This window comes from Neodiprion fabricii, chromosome 2 (assembly GCF_021155785.1).
Source record: "Neodiprion fabricii isolate iyNeoFabr1 chromosome 2, iyNeoFabr1.1, whole genome shotgun sequence".
Lineage (NCBI taxonomy): Eukaryota > Metazoa > Arthropoda > Insecta > Hymenoptera > Diprionidae > Neodiprion > Neodiprion fabricii.
Window position 1 is genome coordinate 32,033,412 of NC_060240.1, and position 19,377 is coordinate 32,052,788.

The following is a 19,377-nucleotide window of genomic DNA, read 5'->3' on the forward strand; positions in this document are numbered from 1 at the left end:
TCATCGTAACGAAAAACGTAGAGGATTTGATGAACGTCAATTTTTCGAAACATTTACGTCACGCGCGGGTGTCGAACTATCGTAAATTATCGCGTAACAACAACGTCCTGCGAAATTGGAGAGAAAAAAAATTAAAGCTAAATTAGATTCACCGAGAAAAAGAGGAAGCGCAGAGCCATGATCAAGCAACTGATATCCCCGTCAATTAGTTACCTGCCCACCCGCGTAATGCAAGTCCACTTATAAATCATAATTTTTCTTTGCTCTAAGTATAATATATTTACGAGGCCCTCCCTGACGGCTTCACTTTGCTTAGAATGAAGTATGGGATTCGTTTGATAAATGAGAAAGGTTCTTTTAATTTTACACAAAATGAACAAATATCAAAGCGTTCGAAATTTATTCCATAAATCAACGGAGGATTTATTGACGATATATTATATATGTATGTACCGGTATAATTATTCCTTATAACATGATTCGGTGTATATACACTGGTCCGTGGAATTGGCGAGTATTTAAAAGTATTCGAGAGTTAAATAAAAATGTCGGTAATTTCGATCTTTTTTTATTATTCCGATAACGCGAGAGAGTAAAAAAATCAAAGTATAACCTAATCACGTGTATAATTGTAGATATGTAATTTCTAGCTTAAATAACCACGTACAGTACAAGACAATAACAAATTGTTTTCCGTGTAATATATAACACGGCGATCGATCAATCTTAGCTGTGCTTTCCTACGGTTATTCCCTTCCCCTCTAACCACGACGACTCTATCGTTGACACGTTGCGTAAAAAGCATCTTCCGGTTGCCACAACTTCCGTGAAGAGCACCAGCCCCGGTTTAGAGCCGTGCAGTACCGAGGAAGGATGAATAGCAACTGGTTGTCTCGTAGAAACCTTGAACAGTGCATTAGAAGTAAGTAAGACGGTGAAGCGGAAGAGCGTCGTTAATTCAATAATTATGGTAATAATTGCACGTAATTTAGTGATCAAGGTTCGCAAAGAGGAAGATAATACAACTTGCGCAATACTTGAATCAGTTCGAACAAATTTATTGTACTTGAAAAAAAAAAACATCGGAAAAAGTGGGTACGTACGTTCTTCTCACTCGTTTTACTCTTTACTCAAACAAATAGAAAAAAAAATGAGGATACATTCAAGAACGAAAAGAAGTTTTCTCAGGTTATTTCATCCTTTTGATCCCCCCACGTTACTTTCCGTCATCTAAAACTTTCCCTATTATAGGTTTTGCGCTAGACAGATTCCGTGCATAGTTCTAAAGAGTGACTGTGACGAGCAGTATTCGATCAAAATTGAACTCTCCTGATTATATTTTCCGTGTCGAGACCAAGCAAAATATGTTCGGAATTTTAATCGTGCAGCTAGGCAAAACGACAACCTTGACACCGCATAAATCCCGGAGAAAATTCTACGAGAGTATGCCGCGTCTGTTACGTGCAATAACTTTTGATCGATTTAGAAAATGAAAGAACGAGGACTGTTTCTCCCCCTTTTTTCCTCACCGTAACGTAAGTCTGGTCCCTCTGCAATTCGGCGAGATTATCGAAGAGCCCCTCAAGCAGCGCCTTTCTCAAGGATTCGGTCGAGGATCCGCAGCTCGATTTTTCCAAATTTGCTCTCTCTGCGAGCGCGGCCAACTGCTTGCGGACTTCCGTCGCGTACTCGAGGTTCCTGTGGTGCAAAAAGTTGTCGTGACACCACAACTTCTTCTGGCTGGTGTTCGCGTACCCTTTGAAGACATTGAGCAGCACCACGTGGTCCCCTTCCGGCGAGGCGAACCTTTGAACCGAATTTTTTTATTCCTAAATTGAAACGTATTGCTCAGCTGCGAGCAATAATTACTCGGGAAATCGGACCTGGCTTTTGCTGCCGCGGCTTTCTCCCGTTTATTCGGAGGCTCGACGAAGACGGACTCTCCTGAGAGCAAGGCCACCACTGTCAGCGCTTCGTCGAGGCAACGGTGCTCCGCCGAGGCCAAAATAACCTTCGTAAAGCGTGGATCCAACGGGAACAGCGACATCGTTCTTCCCAGGGTGGTTAACTGGGGCGGGGAGCCTGTAAGAGAACCCGCAGTGGATGATTGATGGTTGATTTATCTAACGCAGGCTGCCTAGCCGACGAAAAGGGATCCGCCTTACGGTGATTACGCGTATAGGTCTTGAGCTGCGCAAAACCCCTTTACTGACTAACACTGCGACCGCCACGAGATATTAGAGTCCTTTCTCGATAATTCTTGAGTCACCAAAGTTAAACTCGCCATTTCGAACCCAAACTGGGGGATCGAAGGATAGAGAAGAAATCAGAAATTCTTACCTTTGACGGCTTCCAGTCTTTCAAGGCAAGAAACGGCTACGTCGACGGCTTCTTTGGGCGGTTTGTCCATGAAATCGAAGGTGGTTATGTCGATACCGATGGCAAGTAGTTGGAGGGCGATACCAGCGAGTGAACATCGCTGGATTTCTGGTACAGGCATCTCGCTCATCTTTTCGAAATCACCTTTAGTGTAGGTTCGGTAACATTTGCCAGGTGCTTCTCGACCCGCTCGTCCAGTTCTCTGCCAGGCTTGAGCTTTCGCCACTTTCTCCACCCGCAGGACGTCCAATCCCGTCGCTGAGTGATGGGTCCGCGCTTTGACCACCCCCGTGTCGATAACGTGCCGGATTCCTGCGGAACGAACCAACGATGTTGTTGTTTTTTTTCTGTCTTTTGCCACTTAACGACGATTTCACCAGGCTGACTTCTTTACACTCATTTTTTCCATCAAGTAAAACTTTTACAACGAACCTCCGATTGTTACGGAAGTCTCCGCAACGTTGGTCGATAAAACCAGCTTCCGCATTCCAGGTGGGGAGGCTTTGAAAGCCTCTAATTGTTGATGAGTCGGCAGAGCCGAGTACAAAGGAAATACTTTCAAAGAAGGGTAGCCTTTGCCTTCCAATTGTTTGGCGGTTTGTCTCGCGACCGTTGACGCTGCCTCGATTTCTTCTTGTCCGGTCAGAAAGACAAGGATGTCCTCGCTGAAATTATTATTGCGACTTACATTTCCGGTGTACACAATCCTACAACACGCATTCCATGCCCGTCTAAATCAACCAGCTGACTGATCTTGTAAATCTAGTACAGTAATTGGCTGGTTGAGTTGAAACGGAATGTCTGACGTGGGTGTAGCAATTATGAAAAAAGAAATCTCTTACTTGGCGGGGGTTTCGCGATGAATATTAAAGATGGTAACCAGAGCTGAGAAAACATAGTCATCCTGTGTTTTCACCGAATGATAAATTTTCACCGGATGCTGACGTCCCTCCAAATAAACAACGGGTGCCTGAAAGTATTTCGTAAACTTGTCGACGTCCATCGTCGCGGACATGACGATCAGCCCGAGGGGCGGCAAGGACTTCAATTTTCGTAACTTCTGAGCTCGTCTTGCGACCCCGAGGAGAACGTCGGTTTGCACGGACCGCTCGTGAGCCTCGTCCAATATCACTATCGAGTAATCGGAAAGAGTTTCGTCCGTCATCGCTTCGCGGACCATCATACCATCGGTCAGGAATTTTATCCTCGTTTGGGCCGATGTTACGTCCTCAAATCTGACGCAGTATCCGACCAATTTCCCGGGTGTAACTCCCTGTTCCTGTGCCACTCGACGCGCCACGCTAACCGCAGCCACTCTTCGGGGCTGCGTTATTCCGATCCGACCCGAAACACCCGCTAAACCAGACGCCAACAGTAGTTGCGGTATTTGCGTAGTTTTCCCGCTTCCCGTTTCCCCTATCACAATCAATGAGCTGTTCTTCTTGATCTCTACCAACAGTCTTTAAAATTCGTCATATTAATCAGCGGTGAACTTAATTGATAATTGAATAACGGGAAGCCAGCCGGAAATATTAAGCTGCTTGAATAAATTGTGATTAGTAACTTTTGTACATTCGTACAAAGTAAAGTGGAGTAAAGACGGTAAAGCGAAACAAAGCAAAGTTGGAAAATCAACCAAACAAGTCTTTGAAGCATACGGTATATTTCACACCAAATTTCTCGACAATATTTCTTTACAAACTAAAAATAGCAAGTTCAATATAGTAGTATTGCAGTGAAAGATTCCAATTTGAGACTAGGATGTTTAAAAAGAGTTTGTGACCCTTTTCTCGTTCATCGATATTATATTTCTTATAATTTCAGATATTACAAACAAACGTTAGGTTAAAAAAAATCTGATCACATTCCAACTGGCACTCTTTGCTCTAAAAAAATAAGTCCAATTTGCTTGATATCATAGGTTAGATAAAATTACATTATGTCAGTAAAAAAAAATCTTCCACGTTTATAATTGGATTACTACGTAGTTCACTGTGTCTACAGTAATCTTACAAATGCCTCTTCTATAGATTAGCTAGAGTTACAGGAACTCAATCATATTCATAAACCAACATGAATGATACTAAACACTATGTTTAAAAGAACGTCAATAAAACTTCTGAGTAGAAAAATATGCTCGAGAGAATTCAACGGGTATCGGTAAATCGTAGATGGAAAATAATCAGAACCTAAACTGTAAACGCTGAAGAAGAACATGGTATCATAATACACGAGAGATATGTATAGAGACCGTATAATCTACAGTGGATCATAAAATTAAAAATTAGCCAAGCTTCTAGAATTTATTGCTTCACAGTAACATATCGTCAGCTGAGAGCAACATCATCCCATCTCAGAATTTGGTCAAACAAAACCCCGTCTCAAAATTTCGTTAAAAAATCTCGTATATATATCTGGAGATCACTTTGGTCATACGATATTGTTCAGTAAAATTCTGAGATGGGGCTTTGTCGATCCAAAATCCGAGATGAGGTTTTGTTGAACCAAATTCTGAAATAGGATCTTGTTGCTTTCAGTCGACGAGATAGACAATATCTACAGCTAATCTTAAGAAATAGTAACACCAACTGCAGTAACTGTGACCGACAGTCGGTGTGACGCCTGTTATGATACAAATAGCCGGTACATACGCCAGCAGGGATGCCTAACCCCAGGCGCACGCACATGCATCACACTTCACGCAGGCGGCACAGTCGCAGGTTAGTTCACAAGATAGGCGTGACGGTTACCTTACCGATGCCGTAGCAACGCGGTAGTGCTGCGAGAATACCGATTTAGTAAGAAAGGGTGGGAGCTGAACATATTCGAATGGCGGCCATCTTGCGTTGTGTGTATTTTCGTCGGAAAGTAAGCTGAGTTGACTGAGGATACATATTTATAAGGCGTACACTAAGAACTACTTCAAGAGACTAAACAGCATTATCAGTTACTACAACGTTCGTTATTAACATTGCGTGATTATGATGTCCTCCAAAATTACGAAAATAGGCGTGTCGGAAATTTATCTACAAGACACCGACCAAGGATACGATTGGAAAAAATTTATTCATCCGGAGTATGGCTGCAACACCGACGTATATAAAACCGTCTAGCCGGTACGCATTCTGTAGTATCTTAATATCAAAGAGGATGTTTGATAATTAGCGACCAAATTCCCGTAGCAAATTACTAGATTTACCGCAAAGAGAAACCATTGATTGCGAGAGAGCCCACGCTCGCATTTTTCGTATCCCTGATGTCATAGCATCTTCTGATAGTGCCTCTGACACTAGATTTTTAGAATTAATTTTTGAGATGCATGGTCAGTAAACTCATATCGGTAACCAATCGACACTCTGTCGCATTTAGCATCACGTAGACAATGGGTATTTGTTAGTTGTTCAGATTCGAATACTGATCTCCATAAACGTGTTCTGCATACTACATTGTCAGTGTGTATACAGAGCAATTAAACAAAAGACAGTCATAACGCCCGTTGATATAGTTTAACGGCAAAAGATAGAAAATTTTGACTCAATATTTGTCTTCCGCGTAGCATAAATGTACGTTAAGGAACACATATCAGAACTGTTTTCGCTGAATTTGGAAGGAAAATAATTCACGCGCCTCTCAATTCCTAATACCCGGTTTGTGTAATCCAAATGTAATCTCATTGGATCCTAGCAAGTACAGTGTATTTTAAAGTGCAATTGTGTTCACTCGACTCACGAGGTGAAAAGTTATCGCTGGTTTTCCACCGTCGAGATTCTTTGTTCTGCATTTTAGTAGCAAAAGTGGTGAATATTGTGAAAAAAAAATTCAATTCACTACAGTAAGGATTTACTCTCGTCGAGGATGGGCTGATCATCACGACGTAGCATGAGTAAGTCGCATGATTTTAAAATGACTGAGTTTCATAATTAGCTGTTTAAATTAGACCTTGCCTCTCCAAACTAGCATAGACTGGTTTGGATGATTTTTCCTTGAAATGCGCGCTACGAGACACAACCCAATGTGGCCGACCACTTCCTCCATTCTCAATCTTTTTCCCCTCTTCCCACGTCCGTGGCACAGTGGAAAACAGGGCAAAAAAACCACAACCAGCATGGAAAAGTAAAGATGCAACGGCATGCGAGGAATAGAGTGATGCTGGCAGTTACTAGTATAATTTCCAAATGCCTTAACATTAGGAATGATCGATCCGAACAGGTACGGCTTGGAAATGCGAAGCTCATAATGACGAGGAATTTAAGATAGCAGGGGCGTCACACCCGTTGCATCGGCCTCGAGATTTTACTAACCTCTTCCTAAGCTTGTAAACAGGCAGCGATTTCCGTTGTTGTTGAAGGCTGTTATGCTGCGGTGGGTTTATTGTCAACGTTGACGACGTTGACGACGCTTGTTCCGAAGTCGCGACGGAGTCCTCAGTTACCTTTGACAAGGTGCTTTGCTGACAGTCTTCATTTTTACACCTTTTCGCGTTAGCATCACCGAACACAACGGTAGTAGGTCGTTTTGGTGCAAGTTTAGAAAAACTCGAAGTCCCCATTGCACTGTATTTTGAATCCATGTTATCATGGACCCCCATTTCGCAATGAAATTAACGATTATGAAAGAAATTGGCGAATTTTCCAACCAGGCTAACGAATCGAGACGCACGTGGTCACTCACAGCTGTTCGCTAATACGTCACGCCTGAATTCGTTCAGCACCGCTGACCTCGTAGCCAATAAAATACGCTCAGAGGTCCGGAAGGTTAGGTCAGTATTTACTTGAATTTACTGCATTCGAACCTCGAGGATCGGTCTTTTTTGTTTATTTATATTGCTTGCGATCCATCTTTGTTAAAGAATGTTTGTTACAACTCCTGTATTTTCATTGCCATTGTAGTTCTTTTATCGCCCTCTTGTTCAGGACATTTTTAAAGAATGTTATTCCTATGTTATTCGATGAAGATAATCGTACCAGCAATTATGTCTAAATGCAAGCAATTGTACTCACTCTGTAAAGTCTCACAATTTATTAACGGGGACCTCGTTTATTCTAGTTCCGCGTCTAGTTAGTAGAAATTACAATAACAACTTACGAGGGAATTTCAATGTATACTCAGGGTTCGTACGCTTTTTGAAATCTGAAATTCCCCCACTTTTCCAGGGAATCCAGCTTGAAAATAGGATTTTTCCAATAACATTTCAAAAAAAGTGCTGCTGATTGATGACAATAATTTCTTTGCACATCAATACTAATACCTTCAATATTAGCTAGTAGCTATCTTACTATCTGAGTATTAATTTACAAACAACAGTCTGCGATTTTCAGTAAGAAGAACATAAAAGAAGATTTGGTATTAAATAACATACACAGAATGTATGTAGTAGTGCGACGAAACAAAATTTTAATTGTATTTTTTTTTTTTGATCGATAGTTGTTCGTATAAGTGCAAACTTATTTCTCCAACAGACTCAAAATTTCAGTCTTATTTTCGAAATTCCCTGACTTTTCCTTGTTGTAACAAATTCCCTGAGTTCTCCCGATTTTGCAGGTTTTCCCTGTGCGCACGAACCCTGATATTGCTTGGGATTACTAATGGACAGTAGGACGATACATCAAAGCAGTTTGCTTATGTACAGAGTAAATTGGCATGAAGGATATAATATAATGTAAGTGTTTATTTTCATACTAGTTAATTTAAGCTAAACTTGGTACATCATGATGAAGTCATTCATTTTACAATTACACTTTGCATTATATAATATAAATTAAAAACTGATTTTTTACTTTACAATAGCTTACTTAATTAGACGCAAAGAAGATAATTTGCGTTTGGTTTATTTCGATTTTTTTTTTCTTGGTTTTCTTCAGTTTCATTTGCATAGAAAAAATAATCACGACACTAAGGTAGAATATTTTTCATTTTGTCCTCAAATTAGCAGTCAATATTTTGTGGAAAGACCAACACATTCAGTAAAGCGGTAATTTTCATGTAGGTATGTGTACATCAGTCACACTGAATCGGGTGCAATCTACATTCTTAAACCTGCATTTGGTACTCTTTCAGTGTATCACAGTAAACTATATTCCGAATAATCATTTGGGAAGACATAGTGAGCCAAGTGTAGATCCAATCTTATATAAATTTTCAGCTCAAGTTTCTCTTTATACACAGATGTTTTTTAGCTAAATTTTACGTCAAACACAAGACTAATGTTATCATCGTAATGGTCTGTACGCGGGGCCTATGGAAGCTGCTGGCAACTGAAAATAATTGAAAGCAAGAAAATAAAAAACAACTCTTATCACGAGTTGATGATCTCCGCTACTGTAAACTTATTTGCTGTTCAATAATATTTTAATTCTTCTTACGTTTGCTCCTATTCGTGATAAATATCGATTCCGTATATGAATGTCCGAGTGTGGCAGTAGTAAATCGTCCGTCGATAAATCTGACGTTGAGCTTGAATTCAGTAATTTTGCTCTTTCCGTAGCTTCTACCTGTTTGCATCCGCCATCGTGAATCTCACGTTGACCTGGAGTCATGTTTAAGTAACCGCCTGTCGTTGTAATGTCAGACAGCCAAATTCCGATAGTGGCAAGAAGGGAAACTGAAACGTAACGAATAATCGAAATGTACACGAGTTTACGTTTTACTATTTTCTGGAGCACTCTCCTTACTCTCCCCCAGTGTATATACTCAATTCAACTTACCGCATAACCATGCCAAGAAAAACATTTCCAACATAAAGTATCCACCAGAATCCACTATCATGCCAGTTAATATTGATACCACTGCTAATCCCAAATTCTGCACAGACTGAGCGCTGTGAACAATATAGAGAAATCAAGTTATTCGCACCAATAAATAGTGTAGATTTGATAGCTCTATGCTAGGTAAAAGAACATTGACTAAAAGCGTTACATCAGCACATCATTTTTCAAATCCTATAGCACTAGCAATAACGAAAAAAGAAAAACGTATCAGTGGATGCTTTAAATCCTACTTCACAACTGATAGCAAAGTAGATTTTTTAGGCAAATGCAGGAATTGAGTTTTAATAAGATTTAATTACTTGTGTTCTAGAATCGGGACAAATGCCTAAGAATTTTGATAAAACTCTACTTTGTTAACTATGATAGTTAAATTTACTATTCTAATAACTGCATTACTATCGTGCAATTGAGGATTAATGGATTATCGATAACTAACGGCGTCAAGATATCCTTTGTCTGTTTTTCCGTTACATTACGTTCGAATAATCATAAAGTTTGTTACAACGAATGCGTCAGCAACAAGTGAGATTACAACGTATAATCTTCAAGTATATGCATAACTTGGATTGGTAAAGGCACGTGCAAGTGTGCATATAACAAATACCGCTTGTTTGGTACACACGAACTTGTATCTATTGCATAGATATGATAACCAGTCTAGTCATAATAACAGCTGTAACAAGTTTGCTGGCAGGGTGAATAACCCTTTTGATATATGATATTTCTCTTATTTTAAGTCAACTTACATTCCATATGCTGTTCCTAATTGGTACTCAGGGATAACAAGAGCGATTAAAGGCCAGAGAGCACTCGCCAACATGGAGTATGACAGACCCAATGTAATCATGCAGATGTAGGGATTTACGAATGTGAAGGTGAGCAATCCATGAGCTACAATGGTACCTAAAATGCTTATAAAAACCCAAGAAACATTCTTTCCCAATCTATCGACTAGGTAGCCCAGTAACGGTGAAGCAAATGCCGAAATTGAGTAGACTAGAGAATTGACATTGTTGGCGGCAGCTGGCGAATAGTCGTACTTTCTTATAAAGAAAACCCTGAAAAAAATTGAAATTGTCAACACTGTGAACCTTTAGTGACCCGTTTGCAAATGGTGATTGAACAGTTATATCATCATAAACTAAATTTATGAGGCTGAAGTTAACATTAACGTAACGATACATCGGGAGAGAAAATTGTTATTGGGCAAGTTTAGGATGACTTTCAAGGAGTTGACTCTTTAGAATTGGTGTATATTTTGTTTATAATGGTTTAATAAATTTCGAAGTCATAAATATGCGAATTAGCGATTTTTCCTAAACATGCATCACGTCATGGTAATGTTACTAACTTCATCCTCATATAAATTTGTTCTTTGGAGATAAACTCACTTTCCTAGGGCGATGAATGGATATATAGCAACATAATAAGCTATGCAGACTACGGCTACCAGCCAAAATACCCCTTTGAAGTCTTTACAGTCTGTTAGTCGAACCACTTCGGGTGTGACACCTTCACCGCGTCTCAACAATCTCTCCGCACGTTTGTCCATGAATGCCAGTAGTACGGCACAAATCATTGATCCGACACAAGTGATTGATGCAAGGAATAGAACAATACCTATGCACTTGTATCCTGAATAAAATTCCGCCACCCAGCTATATATGGGCTCCATTACCAGGAAGTTGACGGTAGATCCAGCTCTGGCAAAGCTGAGCTGTAGCCCAAATACCATGTTCAACTCCTTTCCTTTGAACCACAATACCGCATAACTGTTCTGTGCAACTGCTAGAGATTCTGCTCCAATTCTGTAATCAGAGTTAATATTTCTGTTATTTGTATTTTGTATAATAATTACTCAAAACTTCCAAATATTTGAATTGCATTATCCAAAACTGATGCTTCGTTTTTATATTTATGATCAATTTGATGATTTCAAAAAAAATTTCAAAAATTGAAAGAATTATACCCTATGTAAAATCTAGCTGTTAAACATTAATCATGTTCTAAATAGTTCAACTTGAAAACAAGTCTATAAAGATTTTTCCTAGTGATTATACAACAGATATCTATTTACCTAATGTGATAAAACTGCAGCATGAAAACAATTATCTTTATATGCTCTGATTCTTCGATCAGGTACATTTTCTCTAGTTCTAGCTTTTCCACATTATGATACAGCTCAACATAACAGGAGAGGTGGAAAATTTTTTTTTAACATATCTTACCCAAAAACAAATCTTCCGAGCATCATTACCCAGAATGCATCAGTGTATGCGCCAAAAGCAAAAATAAATTGACCAATGAGAGTTAGTCCCATGTATATAACCGTGCCAAGTCTTATGCCGAAGACGCTGTCAAGTAAGAATCCCCCGATAAAACAGAAGATCACATTTGGCCATGAATAAATGGAGTAGAGTAGTACAAATTTGCTAGTTGTCAGATCTAGGTCACTTTTGAAGTTGTCTTGCAGTGCTCCAGGGTTGTCATAGCAGAAATATGACCCTGAAATGATGTGATGTTAAATTATAATAACATATACTTAAGTAATAACAGTTTTGTAAAAAAAGACTAAATCGTTCATTTACCACATTATCACTATGATAGTGATAACGGGGTAACAGTTTCATCACTCATACATGTGTACATGCCTTGTACACACATGCCTTATCTGAGGTTGAATATTTTTTTTCTAACTCTTGCTGCTCCGTATAGTCCATACTACCATTACTTTTTACTGGTATGTGTAGAACTACTCGTAAACATTTGTATTCTTATATAGTTGATTTTACTTTGTGTGTACAAAACAAATTTGCCTTACCAAAACCAAGAAGGCACATTAATGCCAGTCCCAGAAATCTGTAGAGTGGTTTCTTTGGGCCACAGCATCCTTGTAGAGCAGCTTCGTCGGAATCCGTTGATTCTATCGTCCTCTGAGGACTCTCCATGATTCCTCCCTCCATACCTTTGTTCGAACAATATATTAATCTATTTTAAATGAATTTCAATCACAATATTTTATATTCGTTTTCCTGTTTTATTTTATTCAATTTGTGAAAACTGCGGGTGCGGGGAAAGATTGGCACGGTCACACTTGTTGCTGTATTGTTGAAAGTTAACCCCGACGATTTTATTTTTTTCTCCTGCTTTTTTTGATAGCAATGTATATGACAATACGGCTACACGCGAAGATAATGTTTGACGTTTCCGGAAGATATCATCTTGAATTGAAAATTTCAACGATCTTCTATCATTTAAACGATAGGCATTTAGACGCGATACTTTCGTTAATCAATCACCTTTGTTTGATCGATAATTTTAAACCATCACTTTCGTCGTTTCGCAATGGGAGGGCAATGTGTCACTTTGCCAACCTGTCACTCGCAATCTTGCAGACGCCTTTATCCCACCACACAGCTGACGCTTTGATAATTCCACTGGATAATTTCATCCATGCGTACAGCCGCTCTTTGGACAGTGACAATATCACCCATGGTGCGCAAGCCTGCGACGTGAAATACCCTAGAATCGATTCTCGTGATCAATGTGCTCGTTGACATGCACACACCACGTCGTTGACTGAACATGTATTCTTCACTCTAAATCAGTTTAACCGACATAGCTGCCTATTTCTATTCGTGAACAAATATTAAATAGACATTTTTGTAAAATAAAATTACGGAAGTCAATAGTGACATTTTTTTCAGTGAATTGCACCAATTTATAACGCACTGTGTACTCGCAGTTCTCAATGATACCACTACGTGAATATTTCATAACTTTGCAAATTAAATGGAGTTTTCAACTCTGCAATGCCTTAGAGACATAAAAAGTTGATAATCATAGTTACAAAAGATAAAATACGGAAACATACATAAATTTTTATTGAAAAATAATTTCTTTCAAACATCCAAAGTACAGGTTATAATTAATACCTTTGAAAATCTTAATAAATACACATTTTTCCTGTAAGATTGAGAATGATCAATCGTATTTCTAATTACCTATACCTATTTACGTTATTAATATTCTTTGCATCAACGCAGAGCAATCAAATGCTCCTCATAAATATACACAATTTTCTCCTACTTATTTTTGAATAAACAACAATATTTACCCAGTAATAAGCTCACCCACCCTTCAAAATATTTTACAACCAACCAAATCTAGGAGGCAACCTCCTCTGTCGCTCCTTCAAACTCTAACTTAACTTGACATTCCTCCGGTAAACCTTCGACGTCTACTTCAGATTCTGGGGCGTTTAACATGTTGAGGGTAACTTCTGCGGATTTACCCATCATGCCTTGATTACCAGCCGCTTGTTGTTTCTGGGTCTGAGCCTGCTGCTGACCTGTTCCGCCTCCCCCACCGCCTCCGCCGCCACCACTTTGCTGGACATTTTGTTGAGAAATAACTTGCTGTTGCCTTATCGGTACCCCGGCTTCTTCGAAAGCTTTTTTCTTAAGCGTCGTTCTTATCTGAGATCTGAAAACCCATTTATTTTAGTGAAAACAAACATAGGACTGACGCAGGAATCGAGAGCTAGTCGCTGAACGATTAAAATCATGAATTTTTTTCTTTCGAGTCAACTTACACTGTTCTTCCCTTGATGTGTTCACTGATTTTGTTCAGATCTTCGCTGAACGTTTTTACAGAATGACGAAGCATTTCAATTTCTTCGTCAGTCCATTTACTAAAGGTAAAAGATCAGAATTTTAGTTTTAGTATAAATTACACACTAAATTTAATTGTTATAATAGTATTAGTCGAAGCTCGAAATATCCACTTCAAAACGTCTAGTCATATAAGTTCTTTCTTCAATTATTTCCAAGAATGTATCAAAGCAAATGGCAAGTGAACGTCAGAATAATCACCGTTTATGCAGACTTAATGCAAAATCGTATACCTCGACTATACTCAGGGTCATTTTTTCCTGAGGGTAAAATTATTCATACGCAGGATTACAAGAGAATCATAGGGATGATTTTATCAAATATTCTATGCACTTTGGATATATTTAGGTCTCGTACACATAACGTTGGTCCGAAAAATGTTAGTTACATAAATTTTTCTGTCAAAAATATGAAATCTTGGAGTGGTTATTTTTCCGCTACGAAAAATAGCAATGCCTGATAGATGTCAACATGGCGCTTTTTTTGATACACCACTGAAATTTGGCGCGAGAATGGTTAATCGATAAAAATTAAATAAAATAAATTGTAACCTTACCCGGCGGGTGAATCCGTAGTTGGGTGTAATTGCATGGTAAGTTCTCCCAATTTGTTGAACGCTGCTCCAGCGGCCGTGAATATTTCACCGACCTGAAAGTTACAAGTTTGGGTCAGACATTTGAAGGGACGCCGTGTAGCCGGCCAAGTCGTTTGACGCATCAAAATAATGAAATTCAAAGAGGAATTGAAACGATCGTGACATTTTCGTGATAATCGACATATCCGTCTGTAACCGAAGATGCGATGTATACGTTCTATCGATAAATTTTTATGATTTTCTTGCCAATTATTGATAATATAAACACAGCACAATATAACCTAACCTTCTGTCCGCTCTCGAGCTCCATGGCTTATGGCTAGATTCTTGGTATATCAGGGGGGAAGTACCAAAGAACACGTGACTTGGGGTGGAAAATGGGGGTGGGAATGGCACCCAATATCCAACGGTAATGGTACTTGGCGGGAAATTTATGGTTAACGTTCCTAAACCGCGATATATCAAACTTACCTTGCTTGCGGAATTCATCTTATATTGTTGTTAAAATCCCGACGACGCCATTGGTTATTCGACATCTCGGCATGCATAGGTATACGTCGTCATACATACATGACATGCTCGCGCGGCGTTGCCGTCCCGCCAAACTTCCATTTTACGTTTTTTATTTATGTATACTTATGTATGCTGCATTCATACCAGCATTTGAATTCAAGTGATATATATATATATATATATATATATATATCTTATGACGTGCTTCGTGCTTCAATAAAACTAGACTGCTGAATCGAAGTTCAATTTTATACATAATTTAAAAATTAAACTGATAACCGATGACAGTTAGAATTCGAAAACATCGAATGTTTGCAGAAGGTGAAAAACGGTTTTTATTCATTTAAGTCAATTAAATTATCACACTTCGTTTGTTTCCTCTTAAAGATCAACAATTTTCTGCCCCAATCATTATTTCCGGATTCGGTTAATTTATCGAAACCGCAATGTTCGGTGAGAATATTTTCCACGTGAGTATCCATCTCGCCAGTGTATCGCAAACTTTGGAGCATTGGGAAATCCGCAACGTTGGCGCGTTTCAATCGTCTAGAAGCATTCCTGTAGCATTTCCAAGGCTGTGGTTCGACCAGGATAATTCTGGTCTTCTCGCATACCGACCGGAGAAATTGCACGAGGCCCGAATCGCCGTGATTCAAATGTATCCACATTGTAATAGAGAAGCAAAACGCTACATCGAAAAGATCCCTCCCCTTTGACGTCAAGAATTCATCGATCACCCCGCTGCTTTCCGCAGCCATAAAATCCATGCATTTATACGTGACATCGCGCCCCGTGTTCGGGTCGTTACCCTCCTTCGCTCTTTGTATCAGGACTGGGTCCAAGTCCACGCCAAGCAACGACAAGTCAGCATTGTCGGACGATGAGTCGTCGATGTTCGCCCGAAGAAAATCGTACAGCGCTAGCGTCAGATTCTGAAAATGAAAGAAACACAACGTTAGAAACGAAGTAACGAATCTAATCCGGTCAGTTCCAGTCGGTAAGACAGTTTTGAATTACGCTTTTTTCCTCGCTTTATTCCCTCGACAGATGGCAGTAGGAAGTAACAAGAATTGAGTTTCGTATCTCACCGCGTGAAACTGATTAACACGATGGCGTGCGACAGCAGCTGCCGTCAAAGATTTGTACATACAGCCCATACAGCATATAATGATTAATACTCACCCCCGCGTTGCAGCCGACATCCAACCCGACGTACTTCCGGTCGGTTGGGTCCGCGTGCCATACGCCTCGCGGAAGTTGCCGCAGCCGTTCCTCGGCCGGGTGAAATTGGTAATAATTTATAAAATTTCCGTGCCTGCACGCGCCCGGATCCGTTTTATTATGTGTCACCCGGTACCCTCTCGTTTCCGTTTCACTAATTGATCCTTCGTCGTTCGACGACATTTAGCGTTTCTCGGTTAAGCCCCGTAATTCCGACGACAACGATGATAATATAATGCTGCCGTTTACAGAAAGGGGATACACTACGCTGTAGTAGTTTGCAATTCCATACGTTTAACATTCATGCTCAAACGAACTTGCCAACTAGGTGAAAAAAATAACGAATCAACAATGCGATAAACGAGACGTTTCCGGCCATCATAAAAGCAGATTAGTCATTCAAGTTTTATACGGTCGTCATCAGATTATATTACTTCGGATATCAATATTAAAGAATGTTCAAAATTATACAACAATACAGAAACAACATCGAACGGAAGTTGTTGGTGTGCGAAATTAAGCCCCCAACGGTAAATCAGCATGTTCTATGGCCGATTCTTACCACAGATGATGATGCCTGGTAGCGCCATCTTATGGCCATAATGGGAAATATTTTCATGGATCCTTGGCTGGGGATTGCGGCAGGTCGGGAGGGAGGCGCACCGCCCGTCGCGGCACGTCAGGGGGGGGGGGGGGATTTTGTCTGCGCATGTGTGCGTGCACGTGACTTAACAACACACATTAACCCCACGTTTACATCGATGTACCGTAAAAAAGGCAAGATTTGCTAAGAGACCGTCGTCGTCGCGCAATTGCAACGGCGGAGCGCCCCGCGCACCAACGGGAAGGATTGGGATAATTCGCGGTGTCCGCGACCCAGTTACTCGCAACCTTCGATTCACCAACTTCGGGGACACCGGCGGGGCTCACCAAAAAAAGTTTAAGTAACGCCACAAATCAATGTCTATATGCATACAGGGTGGCACCGTTTACATACCACTGTATTCACACGTAACCCATTTAACCCTTTTGGAGTATCCTTTGTGATGCAATTTCGTTTGCTCTCTTTTTTATTTATTTATTGTTTTTTTTTTATTCCGTGACGATATTTAGAAATTGTCTTACAAAATTGCGAAAAATTAAATTTCACCAAAATCGGATTCAAGGCGTTTCCGAGTTTTTGATAAAGTTTTACAGGTAACTATGTAAATCAGTTTTTCAAAATTATTTTATTCGGTTTAATCCGGAGAAGACGGCTGTTTTATCGAAATAATGAAAAGTAAAAACGGTTAGAATTAAGAAGATACGAACGAATGAACGTGCACACAAATAAAAAGGACAGGTGTATTATCCAGTCTTAACTATAGGTGTGATAAAAGAATGTTCGCACTGCAGCTGCAATGCGCGCGAGCCGGTGGTTGCACAGAGTGCAGCTGGACGTCCGTAAGAAAAACGAGATAAAGAGAGAGAGAGAGAGAGAGAGAGAGAGATAGAGAGAGAGAGAAGCGGTGGACAATATTTCCACACAATTAACGAATTCAGTTCTTCGTCGCCTCCTCTTGTTTTCGAGTAGCATACCTATGTTTATCGAGCAACAATACCCAGACGGGTCGTCATTAACCATCATTATTCATTATACAAAGCCTCGAATGTCTGGACTGTGCAGTCATAAATTAAGAAATAAATGAATATCTACAGGTGTATGAAGTCTTAAACAAATTTCACGCAGGTATCGTGTCGCTACAGACGTAATTAACGACGGTATTTCGTTTCGATATGCTAGAATATATATTATGAGTTCTACAAAATTCAAAGAATATAAATTTTATATTATATAAGTATGCATAGTGTACTCGCTGTATAGATACAAAACTGCGGTGTAAGGACAGGAAAAATCCTCATTTCATACATGTACAAAATTGTTTGCAAGAGACTCATATTATTTCGGTAATCCTTATGTTGTAAACTTGAATAAGAATTTCAATTCATCGCTGTTTTGGTTCGGTTCTAAAATTGGCCTGGAAGTGACTTGTTCGTACGACGACGTCACTGTAGTAATATAACGTTATTTATTCGCCAGCTTTATTAGTTATTCGTCGAAATCTAGCGTGGCACTAATTTGATTGATCCCGAAGGTCGCTGATTAAATTGGTTGCGTAACGTCATTGAGAATAGATGAAGGGAAAAAGGTTGACAAAAATCTATTCAAACCGTCGGCACCTACGTGATAACAGTTATTCAGGTATGGATTTTGGATATATGTGCTTTACATACTCTTACGTCATGATCCTTGATCGATACGCCCGCACCGTCCGTGACGTCCAGGCCAAATGCCGTTTAACTCGAATCAGTATCCGTTCACGTTATTATTATATTATAAATATCACTATCCATAAATCATCATGATCTTCGATGTATCGAAATACGCGGTGAACCGTAAAAAGATGATGAGAAATATTAAAATACCAAACCGCGGGATATTCTGCAATCTTTCTACAGATATTGCAGCAGGTGCAAGCCGGCTCGTTACACAAATGTTTTTCTACCACATTGCCTGTGTGTTCACATCTATACACATACGTCCGTGCAAAGGTACGTTTTATACACACATAGGTACGTATGTGTCTCCATTTCTACACATTCACTCGACGGCGACGAAGTTTTGCAAATCTTACGCAAGTCAAATTACTCGCACATTGAATGAAGTACAGGTATATGTGAAATATATCCATAATACTCGGCCAAGATTCGAACGGAGGAGTCTCGCCGCACGTGCCTACAGGCATGTGTATATCCATACATTATACGAGGTATGGTATACCTGTACCTACGAACCAGTGTGCACCGCGAAATTCAACCTTTCCAAAAAGGGACCCACCGTCCCCGGGCCCACGTCTGTCATTCTCGAATTATACGCTGCAAATTACACGGTCAACATGCGCCAGCATGAAAGGAAGAGCCGAGCGGTGAGACAGACGCGCGGTCCGTGAGTCAGATACAATTATGCAACATTTCCGTTTCTTTCCTGCTTCTTCGATCCTTCGTCGTATATTCTCGTTCTTTTGTTCTCTTTGAAGGAAAATTTCCTCCATCGTTGTCGCGACCTTTTTTCCTGCAGTGCCGATTGCCTACCCATGCCGATTACTGCGAAGTATTGATAACTTAAATTTTAATGCTTTTCCGTGGACTGTCTTTTGCGCTGCGGACAATGAGCTGCTTGAGGCGTTAA

At 39.9% G+C, this 19,377-nt stretch overlaps 4 protein-coding genes across 8 annotated transcripts; all 4 read right to left on the bottom strand.

Moving 5' to 3' along the window:
* Positions 1 to 383: 383 nt before the first annotated feature.
* Positions 384 to 7,070, bottom strand: LOC124176007 (ATP-dependent RNA helicase DHX33-like). Its single transcript, XM_046556765.1, has 7 exons — positions 6,681 to 7,070; positions 3,222 to 3,839; positions 2,812 to 3,044; positions 2,341 to 2,691; positions 1,884 to 2,082; positions 1,530 to 1,806; positions 384 to 903 (listed from the first exon to the last, which is right to left on the bottom strand). Exons 1-7 carry the CDS (start codon positions 6,965 to 6,967, stop codon positions 727 to 729), a joined length of 2,142 nt encoding a protein of 713 aa, XP_046412721.1. The 5' UTR covers positions 6,968 to 7,070; the 3' UTR covers positions 384 to 726.
* Positions 7,071 to 8,027: 957 nt separating this feature from the next.
* LOC124176008 (major facilitator superfamily domain-containing protein 1-like) lies at positions 8,028 to 12,608 on the bottom strand. Of its 2 annotated transcripts, none has more exons than XM_046556767.1 (8): positions 12,521 to 12,608; positions 11,968 to 12,111; positions 11,375 to 11,651; positions 10,538 to 10,954; positions 9,893 to 10,204; positions 9,084 to 9,196; positions 8,742 to 8,980; positions 8,028 to 8,633 (listed from the first exon to the last, which is right to left on the bottom strand). In XM_046556767.1, the coding sequence occupies exons 2-8, from the start codon at positions 12,107 to 12,109 to the stop codon at positions 8,589 to 8,591; spliced, it is 1,545 nt and encodes a 514-aa protein (XP_046412723.1). In that variant the 5' UTR covers positions 12,110 to 12,111; positions 12,521 to 12,608; the 3' UTR covers positions 8,028 to 8,588. The 2 variants fall into 2 exon arrangements, with proteins under 2 accessions (XP_046412723.1, XP_046412722.1); XM_046556766.1 differs by having other exon boundaries at positions 12,446 to 12,605.
* Positions 12,609 to 13,007: 399 nt separating this feature from the next.
* Positions 13,008 to 15,037, bottom strand: LOC124176013 (chromatin complexes subunit BAP18). 4 transcript variants are annotated; one of them, XM_046556777.1, is made up of 4 exons: positions 14,886 to 15,031; positions 14,376 to 14,467; positions 13,741 to 13,839; positions 13,008 to 13,631 (listed from the first exon to the last, which is right to left on the bottom strand). In XM_046556777.1, exons 1-4 carry the CDS (start codon positions 14,901 to 14,903, stop codon positions 13,313 to 13,315), a joined length of 528 nt encoding a protein of 175 aa, XP_046412733.1. In that variant the 5' UTR covers positions 14,904 to 15,031; the 3' UTR covers positions 13,008 to 13,312. The 4 variants fall into 4 exon arrangements, with proteins under 4 accessions (XP_046412733.1, XP_046412732.1, XP_046412736.1 ...); XM_046556776.1 differs by lacking the exon at positions 14,886 to 15,031 and adding an exon at positions 14,701 to 14,870; XM_046556780.1 differs by lacking the exon at positions 13,741 to 13,839 and having other exon boundaries at positions 14,886 to 15,037.
* A 199-nt stretch (positions 15,038 to 15,236) lies between these two features.
* On the bottom strand, positions 15,237 to 16,683 carry LOC124176012 (probable RNA methyltransferase CG11342). The gene is made up of 2 exons (XM_046556775.1): positions 16,110 to 16,683; positions 15,237 to 15,859 (listed from the first exon to the last, which is right to left on the bottom strand). The coding sequence occupies exons 1-2, from the start codon at positions 16,329 to 16,331 to the stop codon at positions 15,263 to 15,265; spliced, it is 819 nt and encodes a 272-aa protein (XP_046412731.1). The 5' UTR covers positions 16,332 to 16,683; the 3' UTR covers positions 15,237 to 15,262.
* Between the last annotated feature and the right edge of the window lie 2,694 nt (positions 16,684 to 19,377).